Source organism: Rana temporaria, chromosome 12 (assembly GCF_905171775.1).
Source record: "Rana temporaria chromosome 12, aRanTem1.1, whole genome shotgun sequence".
NCBI classification, from domain to species: Eukaryota; Metazoa; Chordata; class Amphibia; order Anura; family Ranidae; genus Rana; species Rana temporaria.
The window spans coordinates 137,460,193-137,474,990 of NC_053500.1; the positions used below are offsets into that span (position 1 = coordinate 137,460,193).

General features: G+C 46.8%; 1 protein-coding gene across 1 annotated transcript; it reads left to right on the plus strand.

Moving 5' to 3' along the window:
* The first annotated feature begins 9,898 nt into the window (after positions 1 to 9,898).
* LOC120918979 (UDP-glucuronosyltransferase 2A2-like) lies at positions 9,899 to 12,034 on the plus strand. Its single transcript, XM_040330897.1, has one exon. It carries the CDS (start codon positions 10,054 to 10,056, stop codon positions 11,656 to 11,658), a length of 1,605 nt encoding a protein of 534 aa, XP_040186831.1. The 5' UTR covers positions 9,899 to 10,053; the 3' UTR covers positions 11,659 to 12,034.
* The last annotated feature ends 2,764 nt before the right edge of the window (positions 12,035 to 14,798 follow it).

Sequence of the window (14,798 nt, forward strand, 5' to 3'; positions counted from 1 at the left end):
TTATGATTGCCCTCAAAAGGGCCGGTTGTATCTGTAAGATTAGATGTCCAGCGCACCCCCTTCCCTTACATTAGATGTCAAGAGCCATCTCACCAATAGAAGTGAAGTCTCCCACTCTTCCTTACATCACAGTGCACCCCCCCTTTCCTTATGCTGCTGCTGGGAAGAAGCTGGATGCGTTGCTTGAAAGTAGGGGTCTGGAGGAGGATCAGAGGAGGACTGGAGCTTTCTGGCAGCTGCAAAAGAGGTGCGAGGGCCACATGAAATGGCCTGGAGGGCCATATTCGGCCCGCGGGCCTTGTGTTTGACACCTGTGCTTTACAGGCTCAAAAAAAATAAATGTACAGTAAAACCCTGGTTTGCGAGCATAATTCGTTCCAGAATGCTTGTAATCCAAAGCACTTGTATATCAAAGCATTTTTTTTTACAGGGTATAAAAGAGAAGAGAGGCGCCTCTAAGTGTAGCAATAAGTTGCTAAATGTTGTACCTTCATTAAATGTAACCATATTGCTACACTTAGAGGCTCCTCTCTTCTTTTTTATACTCAGTGGTGACATGACGCTACTCTTATATCAAGACATCGCTTGTATATCAAGGCAAAGATTTATGAAAACATTTTGCTTGTCTTGCAAAACGCTCTCAAACCAAGTTACTCTCAATCCAAGGTTTTACTGTACTTTTTTTTTTTTACCTGCAAAAAAAAATGTGCATTTATTAATTTTGTTTTTAATTTGAACTTCTCTTTTTTAATGCATAGAATGCAATTAATGTAAAAAAACAAAACCTCTAGGCTTTAGAACCACTTTAACTCAATGGGGCCCCCCCATGCTTTTTAGAGCTCGGATAGTAAAATCTGAGTTCCAGGCTGCCCTCGCCTGCATAGTCCCATAGATTCGAATTGGACTTGCCTGCATTGCAAAAGCAACGTCTAGTTTAAGGCCTCTTTCACACTTGTGCGACTTGGGACTGCAGAGTCGCACTGCACGTCGTACCAAATGATTTCCAATTAGTACCAGTTCATATCTGTGCGACTTCAAAGTAGTCCTGGGATACTTTGGTTCGACTTTGATGCGAGTTTAGGTCCATAGACCTCGAGTTTACACAGGCATGCCCTGAAATAGCATCAAAATCAGCGACTTTCAAGTTGCGGCAGTGTGAAAGGGGCCCTTCGTGTTTGTGATGTAAGTGCACAGGCCTGGGCTGGAATCTGCACAGGAGACCCCCAGGTGACAGAGGAGGTAAATACAAACCTGTGGGTAGGTACGCCATTTACTGTATTGAGGGGGCGAGGGGGACTTTTTTGTGGACTTGTAAACTTTATTCGTTCCAGTCGGCTTAAAGGGGAATTCCACGGAAAGAGACTATTTGTGATTTTTTTTTTTTTTTTGTAGATTTCAAAGATGTAACCTTCCCAACGTCTGTCTGTTGGGGAATTCTGGGGGGGGGGGGAGATCTCTAGAATGGGGTTCTTGGCTCTGCACTCAACTCTTGCTGTTTTGGGCACCACGCCTGCACATGGCAGCCCCATAGGACCTTCTGCAATAGTCTTTGGCCTCAGGGCAGCACTATAAAAGTTTATGGGGCACTAATGTGCAGGCGTGGCCAGGGCAGTGAGGCTTGCAGTGCTGGATGTGTAAATACACGTGAGGCTGCCGGTGACTTGTCCTTAAGGTTCCCCTAACGGGGAAGTTCCTTCAAGGACTGCGCAGGCGCAAACTTGCCGACGGAAATCTCCGAACCTCGCCCGGCATCCAGGCTCATTCTTTAACATCCCCGTGGATTGGAGGATGTTAAAAAAAAGACCCAGGAGGCCGAGCGAGCCGTCCAAGCGCAGCGAGGACGTGAGGCCGACTGGCCACTTACCTCGAAATCCACGTCGCGCTGGATGCCGGCCGAGGTTTCGGAGATTTACGTCGGCAAGTTTGCGCCTGCGCAGTCCTTGAAGGAACTTTCCCGTTAGCTGGAACCATCTCGGCAGATCAGATCGCGCCTGCGCAGGAACTTTCACGATAGCCGGAACCAACTCGGCAGATCACCGGCCCATGGATTAAGGCCTGGTTCACACCTATTCATTTTTTTTTTTAGCACGGCAGTCCGTTTTGCTATGGATGTAGTTCACATCGGTGCATTTTATGGAAAGGACCAGTATATTACATATACTTCAATGGATGAAAAACACAAAATGCACCTGCATAGGTGTGAATCAGGCCATAGTGAAATATTCATCTGTGGAGAGGGGATGAAAAAGGATAAGAGCACATTGTCCTAAAGTCAACTTATCGTTTCAATCTACAACTTTCCCTGGTGATCCTGACATGAAAATCTTTTGTTCAGACACTTCCTGTTATAGGGTGCAAAACTCTGTTCCTTTCACACTGGGGCGGGGGTGGCGTCAGCAGTAAAGTGCAGCTAATTTTTTTTAGCATCGCTTTACCATCAATTTTGCGGCGCTATTCGGCCGCTAGCGGGGCGCTTTTACCTAGCGGTAGAGAAAGGGTTAAACCACCTCTGCAGAGGCGCTTTGCCGGCGGTATAGCCGCGATGCCCATTGATTTCAATGGGCAGGAGCGGTATACACACCGCTCCAAAGATGCTGCTAGCAGGACTTTTTTTTACCGTCCTGCACCGCTCGGCTTTCACACCGGAGAGAACACAGCGGCTGTTTCAGGTCACTTTGCAGGCGCTATTTTTGACAATGCCGCCACCACAAAGAAGAAGAGGAGGGGGAGAGGAGAGGGGCTTCATTTCCCCCCTCATTGCTGGACCCTGGTACAGGCAAGTGTCCGATTTATTAACCCTTTCACGCCGACGGAACGCATATATGCGTCCTCGGCTTTCAGGGGTTATACCGGAATGATGCCTGCAGCCGCAGGTACCGTTGTTTAGAGCGGGCGATCGGCTTTCCAAACATAACAACCGATGCGGCTAAAAGCCTCTCGGTTGTTATGCCGGAGGAGCGGGAGGGGACATCCCCCCCCTCCCGCCGCCTCTCGCCGCTCTGACCGGGCCTCCCGTCCCACCGGGAGACCCGATCCACGATCCGGCGCCTCCAGCGTCTCGGCGCGCTCTGAAACAAAGCCGTAAACGGCTTTGATTCAGTGTCCGCATTGAAACCACGGAAGCGGCGTCATGACGTCACTTCCGGGTTTCTCAGATGCCAATGGCGCCGGATTTAAAAAAGTACACAGTATTCAGAATCGCCGTTTTCGGCGATCTGAATACTTTGAAGTGCAAAGGAGGGCTCGGAGGTCTTTTAGACCCCCGATCCCTCCATAAAGAGTACCTGTCACGACCTATTGCTGTCACAAGGGATGTTTACATTCCTTGTGACAGCAATAAAAGTGATCAAAATGTAAAAAAAAAAAAAAAAAAATTTAATATTAGAAAAAATAAATAAATAAATAAGAAAACAAAAAAAATTTTTTTAAAGCGCCCCCCTCCCCGCGAGCTTGCGCAGCAAAGAAAGCGCATACGGAAGTCGCGCCCGCATATGAAAACGGTGTTCAAATAACACATGTGAGGTATCGCCGCGATCGTAAGAGCGAGAGCAATAATTATAGCACTAGGCCTACTCTGTAACTCTAACCTGGTAACCGTAAAAAAAGTTTAAAGCGTCGCCTATGGAGATTTTTAGTTACCGTAGTTTGTCGCCATTCCACGAGTGCGTGCAATTATAAAGCGTGTCATGCTTGGTATCTATTTACTCGGCATAACATCATCTTTCACATTATGCAAAAAAATTGGGCTAATTTTACTTTTTCATTTTTTTAAAATTCATGAAAGTAAATTTTTCCCAAAAAGTTGTGTTTAAAACACCGCCGCACAAATACCGTATGACATAAAATATTGCAACAATCGCCATTTTATTCTCTAGATTCTCTGCTAAAAATATATATATATATAATGTTTGGGGGTTCTAAGTAATTTTCTAGCCAAAAATATGGATTTTAACTTGTAAACACCAAATGTCATACATAGGCATAGGCATGAAAGGGTTAAAAGTCAGTAGCTGTAGTATTTGTAGCTGCTGACTTTTGATTTTTTTTGTTTGTCGGAAATCTGCTTTCAATGAGTGTTTTTTTTTTTTTACTCTATCAAATGCTATTGGCCTACAGAGGAGGAGCGGTGTGTTTAACGCTCCTCCACATTGAAAACAATGGGACACCGTGGCTATACCGCCGTCAATGCGCCTCTGCAGAGTCGCATTGCAGGCGGTATTAACCCTTTTTCGGCCGCTAGCAGGGGTTAAAACCGAATACCGCGGCACCTCCCGCCCCAGTGTGAAAGGGGCCTACCTGTAAAGCCTAAACAAGTATAAAGCCAGTGAAGCTGGAACTTCCGATCTACATATTTGGTCTCAAGTCAGAGGACAAGCATGACAGGCGACTAGCAGCGACTTTCAGGCAGAGATCAGCAAAAGCAGCCAATGTATTTCATTCAATGCTTCCTTTAATTCTGGAGCAAATATTTAATCTTGGAAATTTTTAACCATTTAAGTAATCTGTGGATGTGGTGATCGGTTTTCCTTGAACACGTTACGACAACGGGAGAGGCACCCGGGGAACGCCGCGCTTAGAACCAAGGATGTGTTGATATCGATGTCCTCCACTCTCCGTTGCTGTATAGATTCGCAGTATAGAACTTACCTGCAGTATTTTGGAGGGTGACCGAATCCCCATAGTCTTCCTTCTAACAAGTCCCAATAATTTAATACTTGGTAGGGTTGACTAATGTGCACCCCGCTGTGACTTCATTCTGTACAGATTTTATGTAATTTCCTTATTGTTTACAAATAAAAAAACTTCAACGCTAATCTCTTCCACGGTGTCCTTCTTTAATTATAATTTTCCTGGAGTTCATCATGTTAGGATGCCATTGGGTCAACACTGAGGATCTGTGATACTGCTGAACTGAACGCCTTATTTTATCTGCTGGGAGGTAAAGACTGACTGCTGGGAGACACCTGCTGGTGGACACTGGAACTGCACCCCTCACGTCCCTCGACCACAGTGCCACCAGCAGGTGTTCTACAGGTAACACTCGAAAAATTTGAATATTGTGCAAAAGTTCATTTATTTCACTAATGCAACTTAAAAAGGTGAAACTAATATATGAGACTCATTACATGCAAAGCAAGATGGCTCAAGCCGTGTCTGCCATAGACACACTCCTAAACCTTGGGGTAGATTCAGGTAGCAATTACGCCTGCGTATCCATAGATACGCAGCGTAATTGCTAATTTGCGCCGGCGTATCGACTGTTCTGTATTCAGAAAGCTCGATACGCCGACTGTAGCCTAAGATATGACTGGCATAAGGCTCTTATGCCGTCGTATCGTAGGCTGCATTCTTACGCTGGCCGCTAGGTGGCGTTCCCGTAGTGGTCAGCGTAGAGTATGCAAATTGCATACTCACGCCGATTCACAACCGTACGCGCGCCCGGCGTTCGAATTTTACGTCGTTTGCGTTCGTCGGTTTCTGCGTAAGGCTGCTCCTGCTATTAGCAGGCGCAGCCGATGCCAAGTATACCCATCGTTCCCGCGTCGCGATTTTTGAAAATTACGTCGTTTGCGTAAGTGAATCGTGAATGCCACTGGACGCCATTTACGTTCACGTTGAAGCAAATGACGTCCTTGCGACGTCATTTACCGCAATACACGTCGGGAAAGTTTCCCGACGGAGCTTGCGCACTACGTTCGGCGCGGGAACGCGCCTAATTTAAATAACCCCCCCCTCCCTTATGGGATCATTTAAATTACGCGCGCTTACGCTGGCCAGTTTTACGGAGCGCCCGCGCAAATTACGGAGCTACTGCTTCGTGAATGAAGCGTAGCGCAAGTAATTTACGGAGGCGTAGCGTTAAAACGGTACGCTGCGCCTCCGTAAGAGTGCGCAGCCCTACCTGAATCTACCCCCTTGTGTACGGCCTTCTCAGAAGAGTTGAAGCTGTTATAGTTGCAAAGGGCGGGGCCAACTCAATATTGAACCCTACGGACTAAGACGCCATTAAAGTTCATGTGCGTGTAAAGCAGGGGTGCCCAACCTTTTGAAGAGTGAGGGCCACTTAAGCAACTTGGTAACCAGTCGAGGGCCACAATGAGTGGAGCAGGCGGATGACAGGTCACGGCTACTCTATAGGCCCTCCGATCTGCCCAAATGAAAGGGAAAAAATTCCCTTCTGTTTTTCGGATTGGAGGTAGGTGAGCGTAAACAGACATCTGTTTCTCTATAGAGGTGATTTAAAGTGGAGGTTCACCCAAAAATAAATGTTTAACATTACATTCAGCCGAGTTGTCCTAATGACAATCGGCTGTTTCCCCCCCCCCCCCCCCCCCCCCCCCCCGTACATACCGTATTTTACCGCCGCTTCCGGGTATGTCTTCCCTGGGACTGGGCATTCCTATCTGATTGACAGGCTTCCGACCGTCGCATACTACGCGTCACGAGTTGCCGAAAGAAGCCGAGAGTCGGTGCGGTGAAATACGGTATGTACGGGTAAAAAAAACAGCCGATTGTCATTAGGACAACTCGGCTGAATGTAATGTTAAAAATCTATTTTTTGGGTGAACCTCCACTTTAAGGGTCCCAGTTGGTTGGGCTGATCGTGTGAAAAGGGCCTAAAACTGCTTTCACACTGATGTGCTGCGGTTTACCCACACCGCGGGTGCAGCGTAGTGCACCTGTGTCTATTCTGCGGGTTAGCTGAACTTTGCCATAGACTCCACCTGTGGCAAAAGCTGACGCTGTAGAGGACGCATTGGTTTATGGGGCTCTGCTCTGCAGCCCCTTTCTTCCTCTACCACCGTCCACCAGCTCTATTCACAACACTGATGCTGTGGTATGGCGGGTCCCAACCTGCGATCTGGGCTTGCCAACCCACAATTCCAGAGCAGGAGGTCGCGGGCCACATCAGAGGGCTCCCCGGGCCACTGGTTGGCCACCCCTGGTGTAAAGGCAGGCGTCCCAATACTTTTGGTAATATAGTGCAGGGTTTGACAAATTTGCTTGGAATCTAGGAGCCAGCTAAAAAAGTTAGGAGCCAGAAAACGCGCCCCGTCCCGACGAGCTCGCGCGCAGAAGCGAACACATACGTGAGTAGCGCCCGCATATGTAAACGGTATTCAAAACCACACGCGAGGTATCGCCGCGATCGTTAGAGCGAGAGCAATAATTCTAGCCCTAGACCTCCTCTGTAACTCAAAACATGCAACCTGTAGAATTTTTTTAAATGTCGCCTATGGAGATTGTAAAGGGTAAAAGTTTGTCGCCATTCCACGAGCGGGCGCAATTTTGAAGCGTGACATGTTGGGTATCAATTTACTCGGCGTAACATTATCTTTCACAATATAAAAAAAAATTGGGATAACTTTACTGTTGTCTTATTTTTTAATTAAAAAAGTGTATTTTTTCCCAAAAAAAGTGCGCTTGGAAGACCGCTGCGCAAATAAGGCGTGGGCAGAAAGTATTGCAACGATCGCCATTTTATTCTCTAGGGTGTTAGAATAAAAAATATATATAATGTTTGGGCGTTCTAATTAGAGGGAAGGAGATGGCAGTGAAAAATTACACTTTTAGAATTGCTGTTTAACTTGTAATGCCAACGGCCACCACCAGATGGCGCCAGCTCACAGAGGGACTTCACAAGGCCACGGCCTCAATTACCGGCCGTCGCGGGCCCGCCGCAAACGCGCGGCGGGGGATGTGGGGTTACACGGAGACACAGGATCCTGTACCTCCGTACGCCCCCGCCGTGGCCGGTAATTGAGGCTGCGGCCTTGTAGGCCGCAAAGCCGCGACCTCAACTACTGGCCGCCGCGGGCGCCAGGTCCCAATTTCTTGTCGCAATTGCGACCTGGCGCCCGGGGATTCTCGACCCCTGATATAGTGTATATTTTATTTGGGGGGGTTAAAGAATTTTCTAGCTAAAAAAAAATGCCATTTAGTGGAAATGGAGCATTTATGGGATGGGTGAGCGTTAATGTGTGGTCCTTTTGGTTTTGGGAAATTACCGTATTTATCGGCGTATAACACGCACCCTAACTTTAAGGCTTCATTTCCATGGATGTTTTTGGGCGTTTTTACAGCCACTTTTCTGAGCGTTTTTTGCAGCTTAAAAACAGCTCTCAATTTTAGTGTATGGCCTCATGCCCACCATGACGTTTTTGAGCTGTAGATGGCTGAGCCGTTTTTAAGCTGGACCAGTGCGTTCTGAAGCTCCAGTGTTAGAGCTGTAAAAACGCCAAACATTTAGAAACGCTCAAAAACGCTGCTCCAGCATTTTTGAGCTCTGTTTTTTTTTTTTTTTTTTAAACATGGACAGGCGTTTTTAAGCTGTAAAAAAGGCTAAAAAGAAGTGGCTGTAAAAACGTCCATGGAAATGAAGCCTAAGAGGGAAGTTTCAGGAAAAAAACTTTCCACAGCTCCCTGCGTATAACACGCAGGCACAGTTTACCCTTTACTTTCAGGGTAAAAAAGTGAGTGTTATACCCCAATAAATACAGTATCTTATTCAAAGCTTCCTCCCATTTCTGTAGGTAGGGGGGGGAAGACCTGCCTGATCACCATGGATTATTTGAAATGATTAAAAATGACAATACCGTGTTAAAGCTGCAAGAGTAGAAAGTTGACCATGTGAGCTCAATCTATTATTATTAATAATAATAATAATAATAAAAAATATATATTCTGATTATTTTAGAATTTTCTTCTTCTTATTATTATTATTATTATGATAAACAAAATATGTTATTGTTTGTTTTCTTTACTCTTTATTTGTGCCTGTTTAGTATAATGGCGGTGGCTGGTCAGCAAGCAGTTAAAAGAAAAGTGTTATGCCCCATACACACGGTCGGAATTTCTGACAAAAAAAGTCTGACCGTGTGTAGGCTCCATCGGACTTTTTCTGTCGGAATTTCCGCCCAAAAAAATTTGAGAGTCTGTAGCAATTCCGGCGCATGTTTGGAAGCATTTTCTCGGCTCAACGTAGTGTTGTAGGTCACCGCATTCTTGACGGTCGAAAGTTCAAAAAACTTTTGTGTGACCGTGTGTATGCAAGCCAAGCTTGAGCGGAATTCTTTCGGGGGGAAAAAACATCCAAGATTTTTCCGACGGAAAATCCGATCGTGTGTACGCGGTGTAGTGTCACAGTTTGCTGCCTATCGTAGAATGCTGCGGAAGTCACGTGGCGGCCAACTGCGCATGCGCGATGCGTTCCAAACGCAAGTGCGATGCGTTCCAATGGATTTACGACAGTACACACCAGCGAACCCGTCATTCAGGGCGATGTGGATTTAGAGGAAAGTGGCCAGTCGGCCTCACCTCCACGCTTCGCTCTGCCTCCTGGCTCTTTTTTTAACATCCTCCAATCCACGGGGATGTTAAGGAAAGAGCCTGGATGCCGACCGAGGTTTCACTGGTGTGTACTGTCGTGAATCCATTGGATCGCATTTGCGTTTGGAACGCATCGCCCATGCGCAGTTGGCCGCCACGTGACTTCCGGAGCATTGTAGGCAGCAAACTGTGACAATACAGCGGCATAACAGTAAATTCCACAAATGTTTGAACTTGCAACTTCCAGAAAAGTTGTCTGTACTTCTGCGTTTCGTTGGTAAAAGAGGTGTTTTGTTTTTTACCTTCACAAGTCCAAGGTGAGCAAAGGCATTGCAGTAGCTCAAAGGGAGAACAAACCTCGAGCTATTCATGAATGTCATAATGTCTCAAATACATGAGGGGTAAAGTACAGACTTTACCCGGAGTGACTTGAAAGAAGCATAAAAATGTGCTGAGAGTAAACAATTCCAAGATAAGTAGATATTCTGAAACATCACCACTGGCAAAGCCGGGGCTATTCTTGTGCTGTGGATAGTAGAAGAAGTGCGGAAAACTGTTCATATAGAAGTGGAGGGAGGAGCCTGACTGCCCTATCAGGGTGACTTTGCACTAAACATTGAAGCTGGCTTCCCATAAATCCTCATTCGGCGTGCACGTTGTGTAGTAGGAAGTACAGGATCTCCTAAAGACTCCTCTGTCTGGAAGGCATAAAGTTCCACCAACATGGCAGACGCAGCACCCTCATTCGGTATTTGCCTTTTGTCATGTGCTCTGTTCTTCAGCGCAGCACAGGCTGGGAAGATCCTGGTTATACCCGTGGAAGGAAGTCATTGGATTAATATCAAGGTCCTTATGATGGAGCTGATCCAGAGAGGACATGAGCTGACGGTCATCCGACCCTCTAACAGCTTGTACATTGATGAGACATCAGAACACTTCAAGGTGGAGAACGTTCCCATGTCTGACACACAAATAATGAGTCGGAAGGAATTCGAGGAGTATGCCATGAACTGGGTTTTTCATCAAGCTTTCGCCAAACATTCTTCTTCTTTTTCTGTGGCCTGGGAGTTTATTGGAGCCCTTCAGACTGGGACTCAGATGTCCACAGTTGCCCTCGGGGCAATATTTGAGAACAAAGAGGTCATGGAGCGTTTGACCAATGCTGGCTTTGACTTGATACTGGCCGATCCTTACAATGTGGCTGGAGTCATGTTGGCTCACCACTTGAAGCTTCCCATAGTATTTTTCGGGAGGTGGATGCCCACTGAAGATATACACTTTGCTATTGCCCCATCTCCGCTTTCCTATGTGCCCGTGATAAACTCTCGAGTCACAGACAAAATGGCCTTCCACGAAAGAGTTAAAAATGTGGCCCTTTATTACCTATACCTGGGTGCCGCCCACCTCCTTATTTACCCGGCTTATGACAAACTGGCTCAGCGCTATCTCAATACCGACATTGGAGTTTTTGAGATGTACAAGAGGGCTGATATCTATTTGATGAAAGTGGACTTTGTGTTCGAGTTCCCAAGGCCAACCATGCCCAACGCCATGTATATTGGTGGCTTTCAGTGCAGACCACCTAAACCTCTTCCTGAAGATATCCAACGATTCATGGACAGCTCGGAGCAAGGAGTGGTAGTCTTTTCCTTGGGTACCATTATTAAAAAGCTTCCTCTTCACATCGCCCGGGAATTTGCAGCAGGCCTGGCCCAACTCAAGGAACGAGTCATTTGGCGGTACTCCGGAGAACCTCTAGACACCTTGGGAAATAACACTATGACTGTTGACTGGCTTCCACAGAATGACCTCCTCAGTCACCCCAACACCAAGGTGTTCCTGGCACACGGAGGCGAGAACGGTGTCTATGAGGCCTTGTACCACGGTGTCCCCATAGTTGGATTTCCACTGTTCGGTGACCAGTATGAAAACCTGCTGCGTCTAAAGACGAGAGGGGCTGCAGTTCTTCTAGAGAATCTGCAAGATCTAACTGCCAAAGATATATTTGATGCAGTGCGCACAGTAATTGATGACCCGTCCTACAGCCAGGCCATGAGGCACCTTTCTGAGTTACACCGAGACACCCCTGTGCCCCCGAGAGACCTGGCTGTGTTCTGGACAGAGTTTGTCATGCGCCATAAAGGAGCACGTCACCTGCAGCCTGCAGCCAATGACCTGGCCTGGTACCAGTATCATTTACTAGATGTCACTGGCTTTCTGCTTGTCACAGTATTTGTGTCTTTGTGTATAACAATAAAAATCTTTCGAGCGGTGCTGAGGACCTTCTGCTGCCGGAAGCAGAACAAACAAAAGCAGAAAAAGTCATAAGATGATCTTTACATGGAAGCGGCCACTGGTGGGAGAACCACGTCTGAAATGTTTTCTAGAAAGTTTCACCGAAAAGCCAAAGACAATCTGGAAGACAAAGTACGAAACGCGTAACAGCAGACATCACGTGGACACATCAGAGTGGATACTGGTATGGCTCCATGCCTAGTCTGGGCAAGGTCAGAAGGCTTGTCCACCCAAAGTGATATTCCCATTTTGGGTGGATGCTGGAAGGCTGAATCCCCCACCAGTTTCTTATTTGTGAAGAATACCTACAAAAAGATCTCCATGCTGAGCTTCCCCTCCAGCATTGTGGGGTCTCGGTTCTTCTACTGCTTCTTTATGATGTCTAATAAAATCAAAGTGAAGAATGTGATTTCCTCTCATCCTTGCTCTCCCTGGCAGGTGGGTGAAGCTGAGAACTCCGGTAAATGCATTTTGCTAATGGTGACCCCTAGAGATATTTGAATGGCAACTTAAAGCGGAGGTCCACACAAAAATGGAACCTCCTCTGTCCGGATCCCCTCCGGTGTCACATTTGGCACCTTTCAGGGGGAGGGGGGAGCAGGTACCTGTGTAATACAGGTATTCACACACCCTTCCGGGCCTAGACCCCAGCAGATCTGCCGCAGTCTAAGCCACGTCCAGTGCCCCCCCCCACTGCTGTCTTCAGGTCCCAGAAGACAGCAGGGACCAGTGGCATTGTGCAGTGCGAGTTGCGCATGCCCAGTATGGGAACCAGGAAATGAAGCCGCAAGACTTCCTGATTCCCTTACCGAAAAAGGCGGCGGACAGGTAAGTGTCCTTATTTTAAAAGTCAGCATCTGCAGTATTTGTAGCTGCTGACTTAAAAAAGAAAATAAAGCGGCGGACCTCCGCTTTAAGGCTTCGTTCACACGGGGTGTACTACACCATACCCCAGTGCAAGGGCCTGGTTTACCCGCATGGGAATGCACAGATGTTCCATGCATCCCTGTGTAGACCGTTCCATTGATATCAATTGCACAGACACAACTGTTGCTCCCAATTTGGTATTGCAGAAATAGCTAGATTCACGTAGGGTGTCCTAACTTTGCGGCGGCGTAGCTTAGCGTGTTTACACTACGCCGCCGTAAGTTAGCAAAGCAAGTACATGATTCACAAAGTACTTGCCTGCTAAGTTACGGCGGCGTAGCGTAAATGCAGCGGGCGCAAGCGCGCCTAATTCAGATTCGGCTAAGGGGGCGTGTTTTATGTTGATGTGCTTGACCTGACGTGATTGACATTTTTTTGGAACGGCGCATGCGCCGTCTGCATACATTTACCAGTGTGCATTGCGGCAACGTACGCCGCACGGGCCTATTGATTTAGACGTGGACGTAAATGACGTAAATCCCTATTCACGGACGACTTACGTAAACAACGTAAAATTTTTGAATTTCGAAGCGGGAACGCCGGCCATACTTAACATTACCATTCCAACTATTTGTTGGAATAACTTTAGGCCTGATAAAGCGTTACGTAAACGCCGTATCTGTACTGCGTCGGGCGTACGTTCGTGAATAGGCGTATCTAGTGATTTACATATTCTACGCCTACCGCAATGGAAGCGCCACCTAGCGGCCAGCCTAAATATTGCACCCTAAGATAGGACGGCGCAAGCCGTCGTATCTTAGATAGGTTTAAGTGTATCTCTGTTCTGTTTGAGAATACACTTAAACTTAGGTCGGCGCAGATTCAGAGTTAGGTCGGCGTATCTACTGATACGCTGACCTAACTCTACCTGAATCTAGCTAAAAGTGTGCATTCAGGGCCACATACCTGCATGGATGGCAAATTGGGAGTATCGACTGCGTCCATGCAATTGACATCAATAGAAATGTCTGCACAGGGATGCACGGAACATCTGTGCATCCCTGTTGTGGTAAACATGGACTGTATGGTGTAGTATTGGGGTTGCCACCTGCCCCTTCCCTCGGAAATGACCCACTTTAAACCTTATGCTGAGAGTGTGGAAGGCAGCAAAGGGATATAATGGGCTAACACAGTGTACTCCCTTGTGGGAAAATAACACCTTGGGGGGGAAATACAGAAGATGGGGACAATCAGGGAATGGGAGAGACAAGGAATAAAGAACATTATCCAGCTGGTATATTAACCCCTTGCTTACTGGGCACATATACCCCCTTTCTGCCCGGGCGAAATTTAAGCTTTCAGCACTATCACGCTTTGAATGAAAATTGCGCGGTCGTGCGACGTGGCTCCCAAACAAAATTGGCCTCCTTTTTATCCCCACAAATAGAGCTTTCTTTTGGTGATATTTGATCACCTCTGCGGTTTTAATTTTTTGCGCTATAAACAAAAAAAAGAGCGACAATTTTGAAAAAAAAAAAAACGCAATATTTTTTTACTTTTTGCTATAATAAATATCCCAGTTTAGGCCGAAATTTAGGCCTGAAATTGAAAAGCGGGGGGGGGGGGGGGGGGGGGGGGGGTGGTGTATGGGGGCAGCCTCATCAGTGAAGAACAAAAAGTACTTATGTGCAAAATTTTATAACCGTAACTAAAAATATTGTTTTGTTATTTTTTTTTTAAATTTTTGGTCTTTTTTTGTTTTACCAAAAAACAAACAAAACAGTGGTGATTAAAAAAGAAGTATGTTGTTTCATTTATTTTCAGAATTATACTTACCTAGGTGGATCCTGCGTCGCTCCCCCCGCCGGCTCTAACACCGAGAACCGAGCGATCAAACACTGTTAATCGCTTGGTTCTTAGTTGTCATTCAAAGAGCGACACCGCTGAAATCTGATAATTGGCCTGGGCAGGAAGGGGGTAAAAGTGCCCGGTATTGAAGTGGTTAAAGGGCAGTTCCTGTGCGTTCGCCAGAAACCCATGTGGCTCGGTATGGTTGTGCTGGTGGGAAGGCTCAGCGACCCCCCTGTTTTCCCAGCCCCCCCTGTGTGTCGGGTCTGTGGGAGGAAAGCTTGTATTGTGTACATTGTAGTGAAAGTACAGGATAACCTGATGACACCTTTGGGGCGGAGGACTTGTCCCGGCTTGTCTGTCCTGTATGTGAACACAGGAATCTCATGTGCAGCCACACTATACATGTCTGTGTACATTCCGAGATGTTTGATGCATTATGGGTAACCTAAATAAAT

Coding starts and splice junctions, on each gene's coding strand:
- LOC120918979 (XM_040330897.1), top strand. CDS start 10,054: ATGGCAGACGCAGCACCCTCATTCGGTATTTGCCTTTTGTCATGTGCT.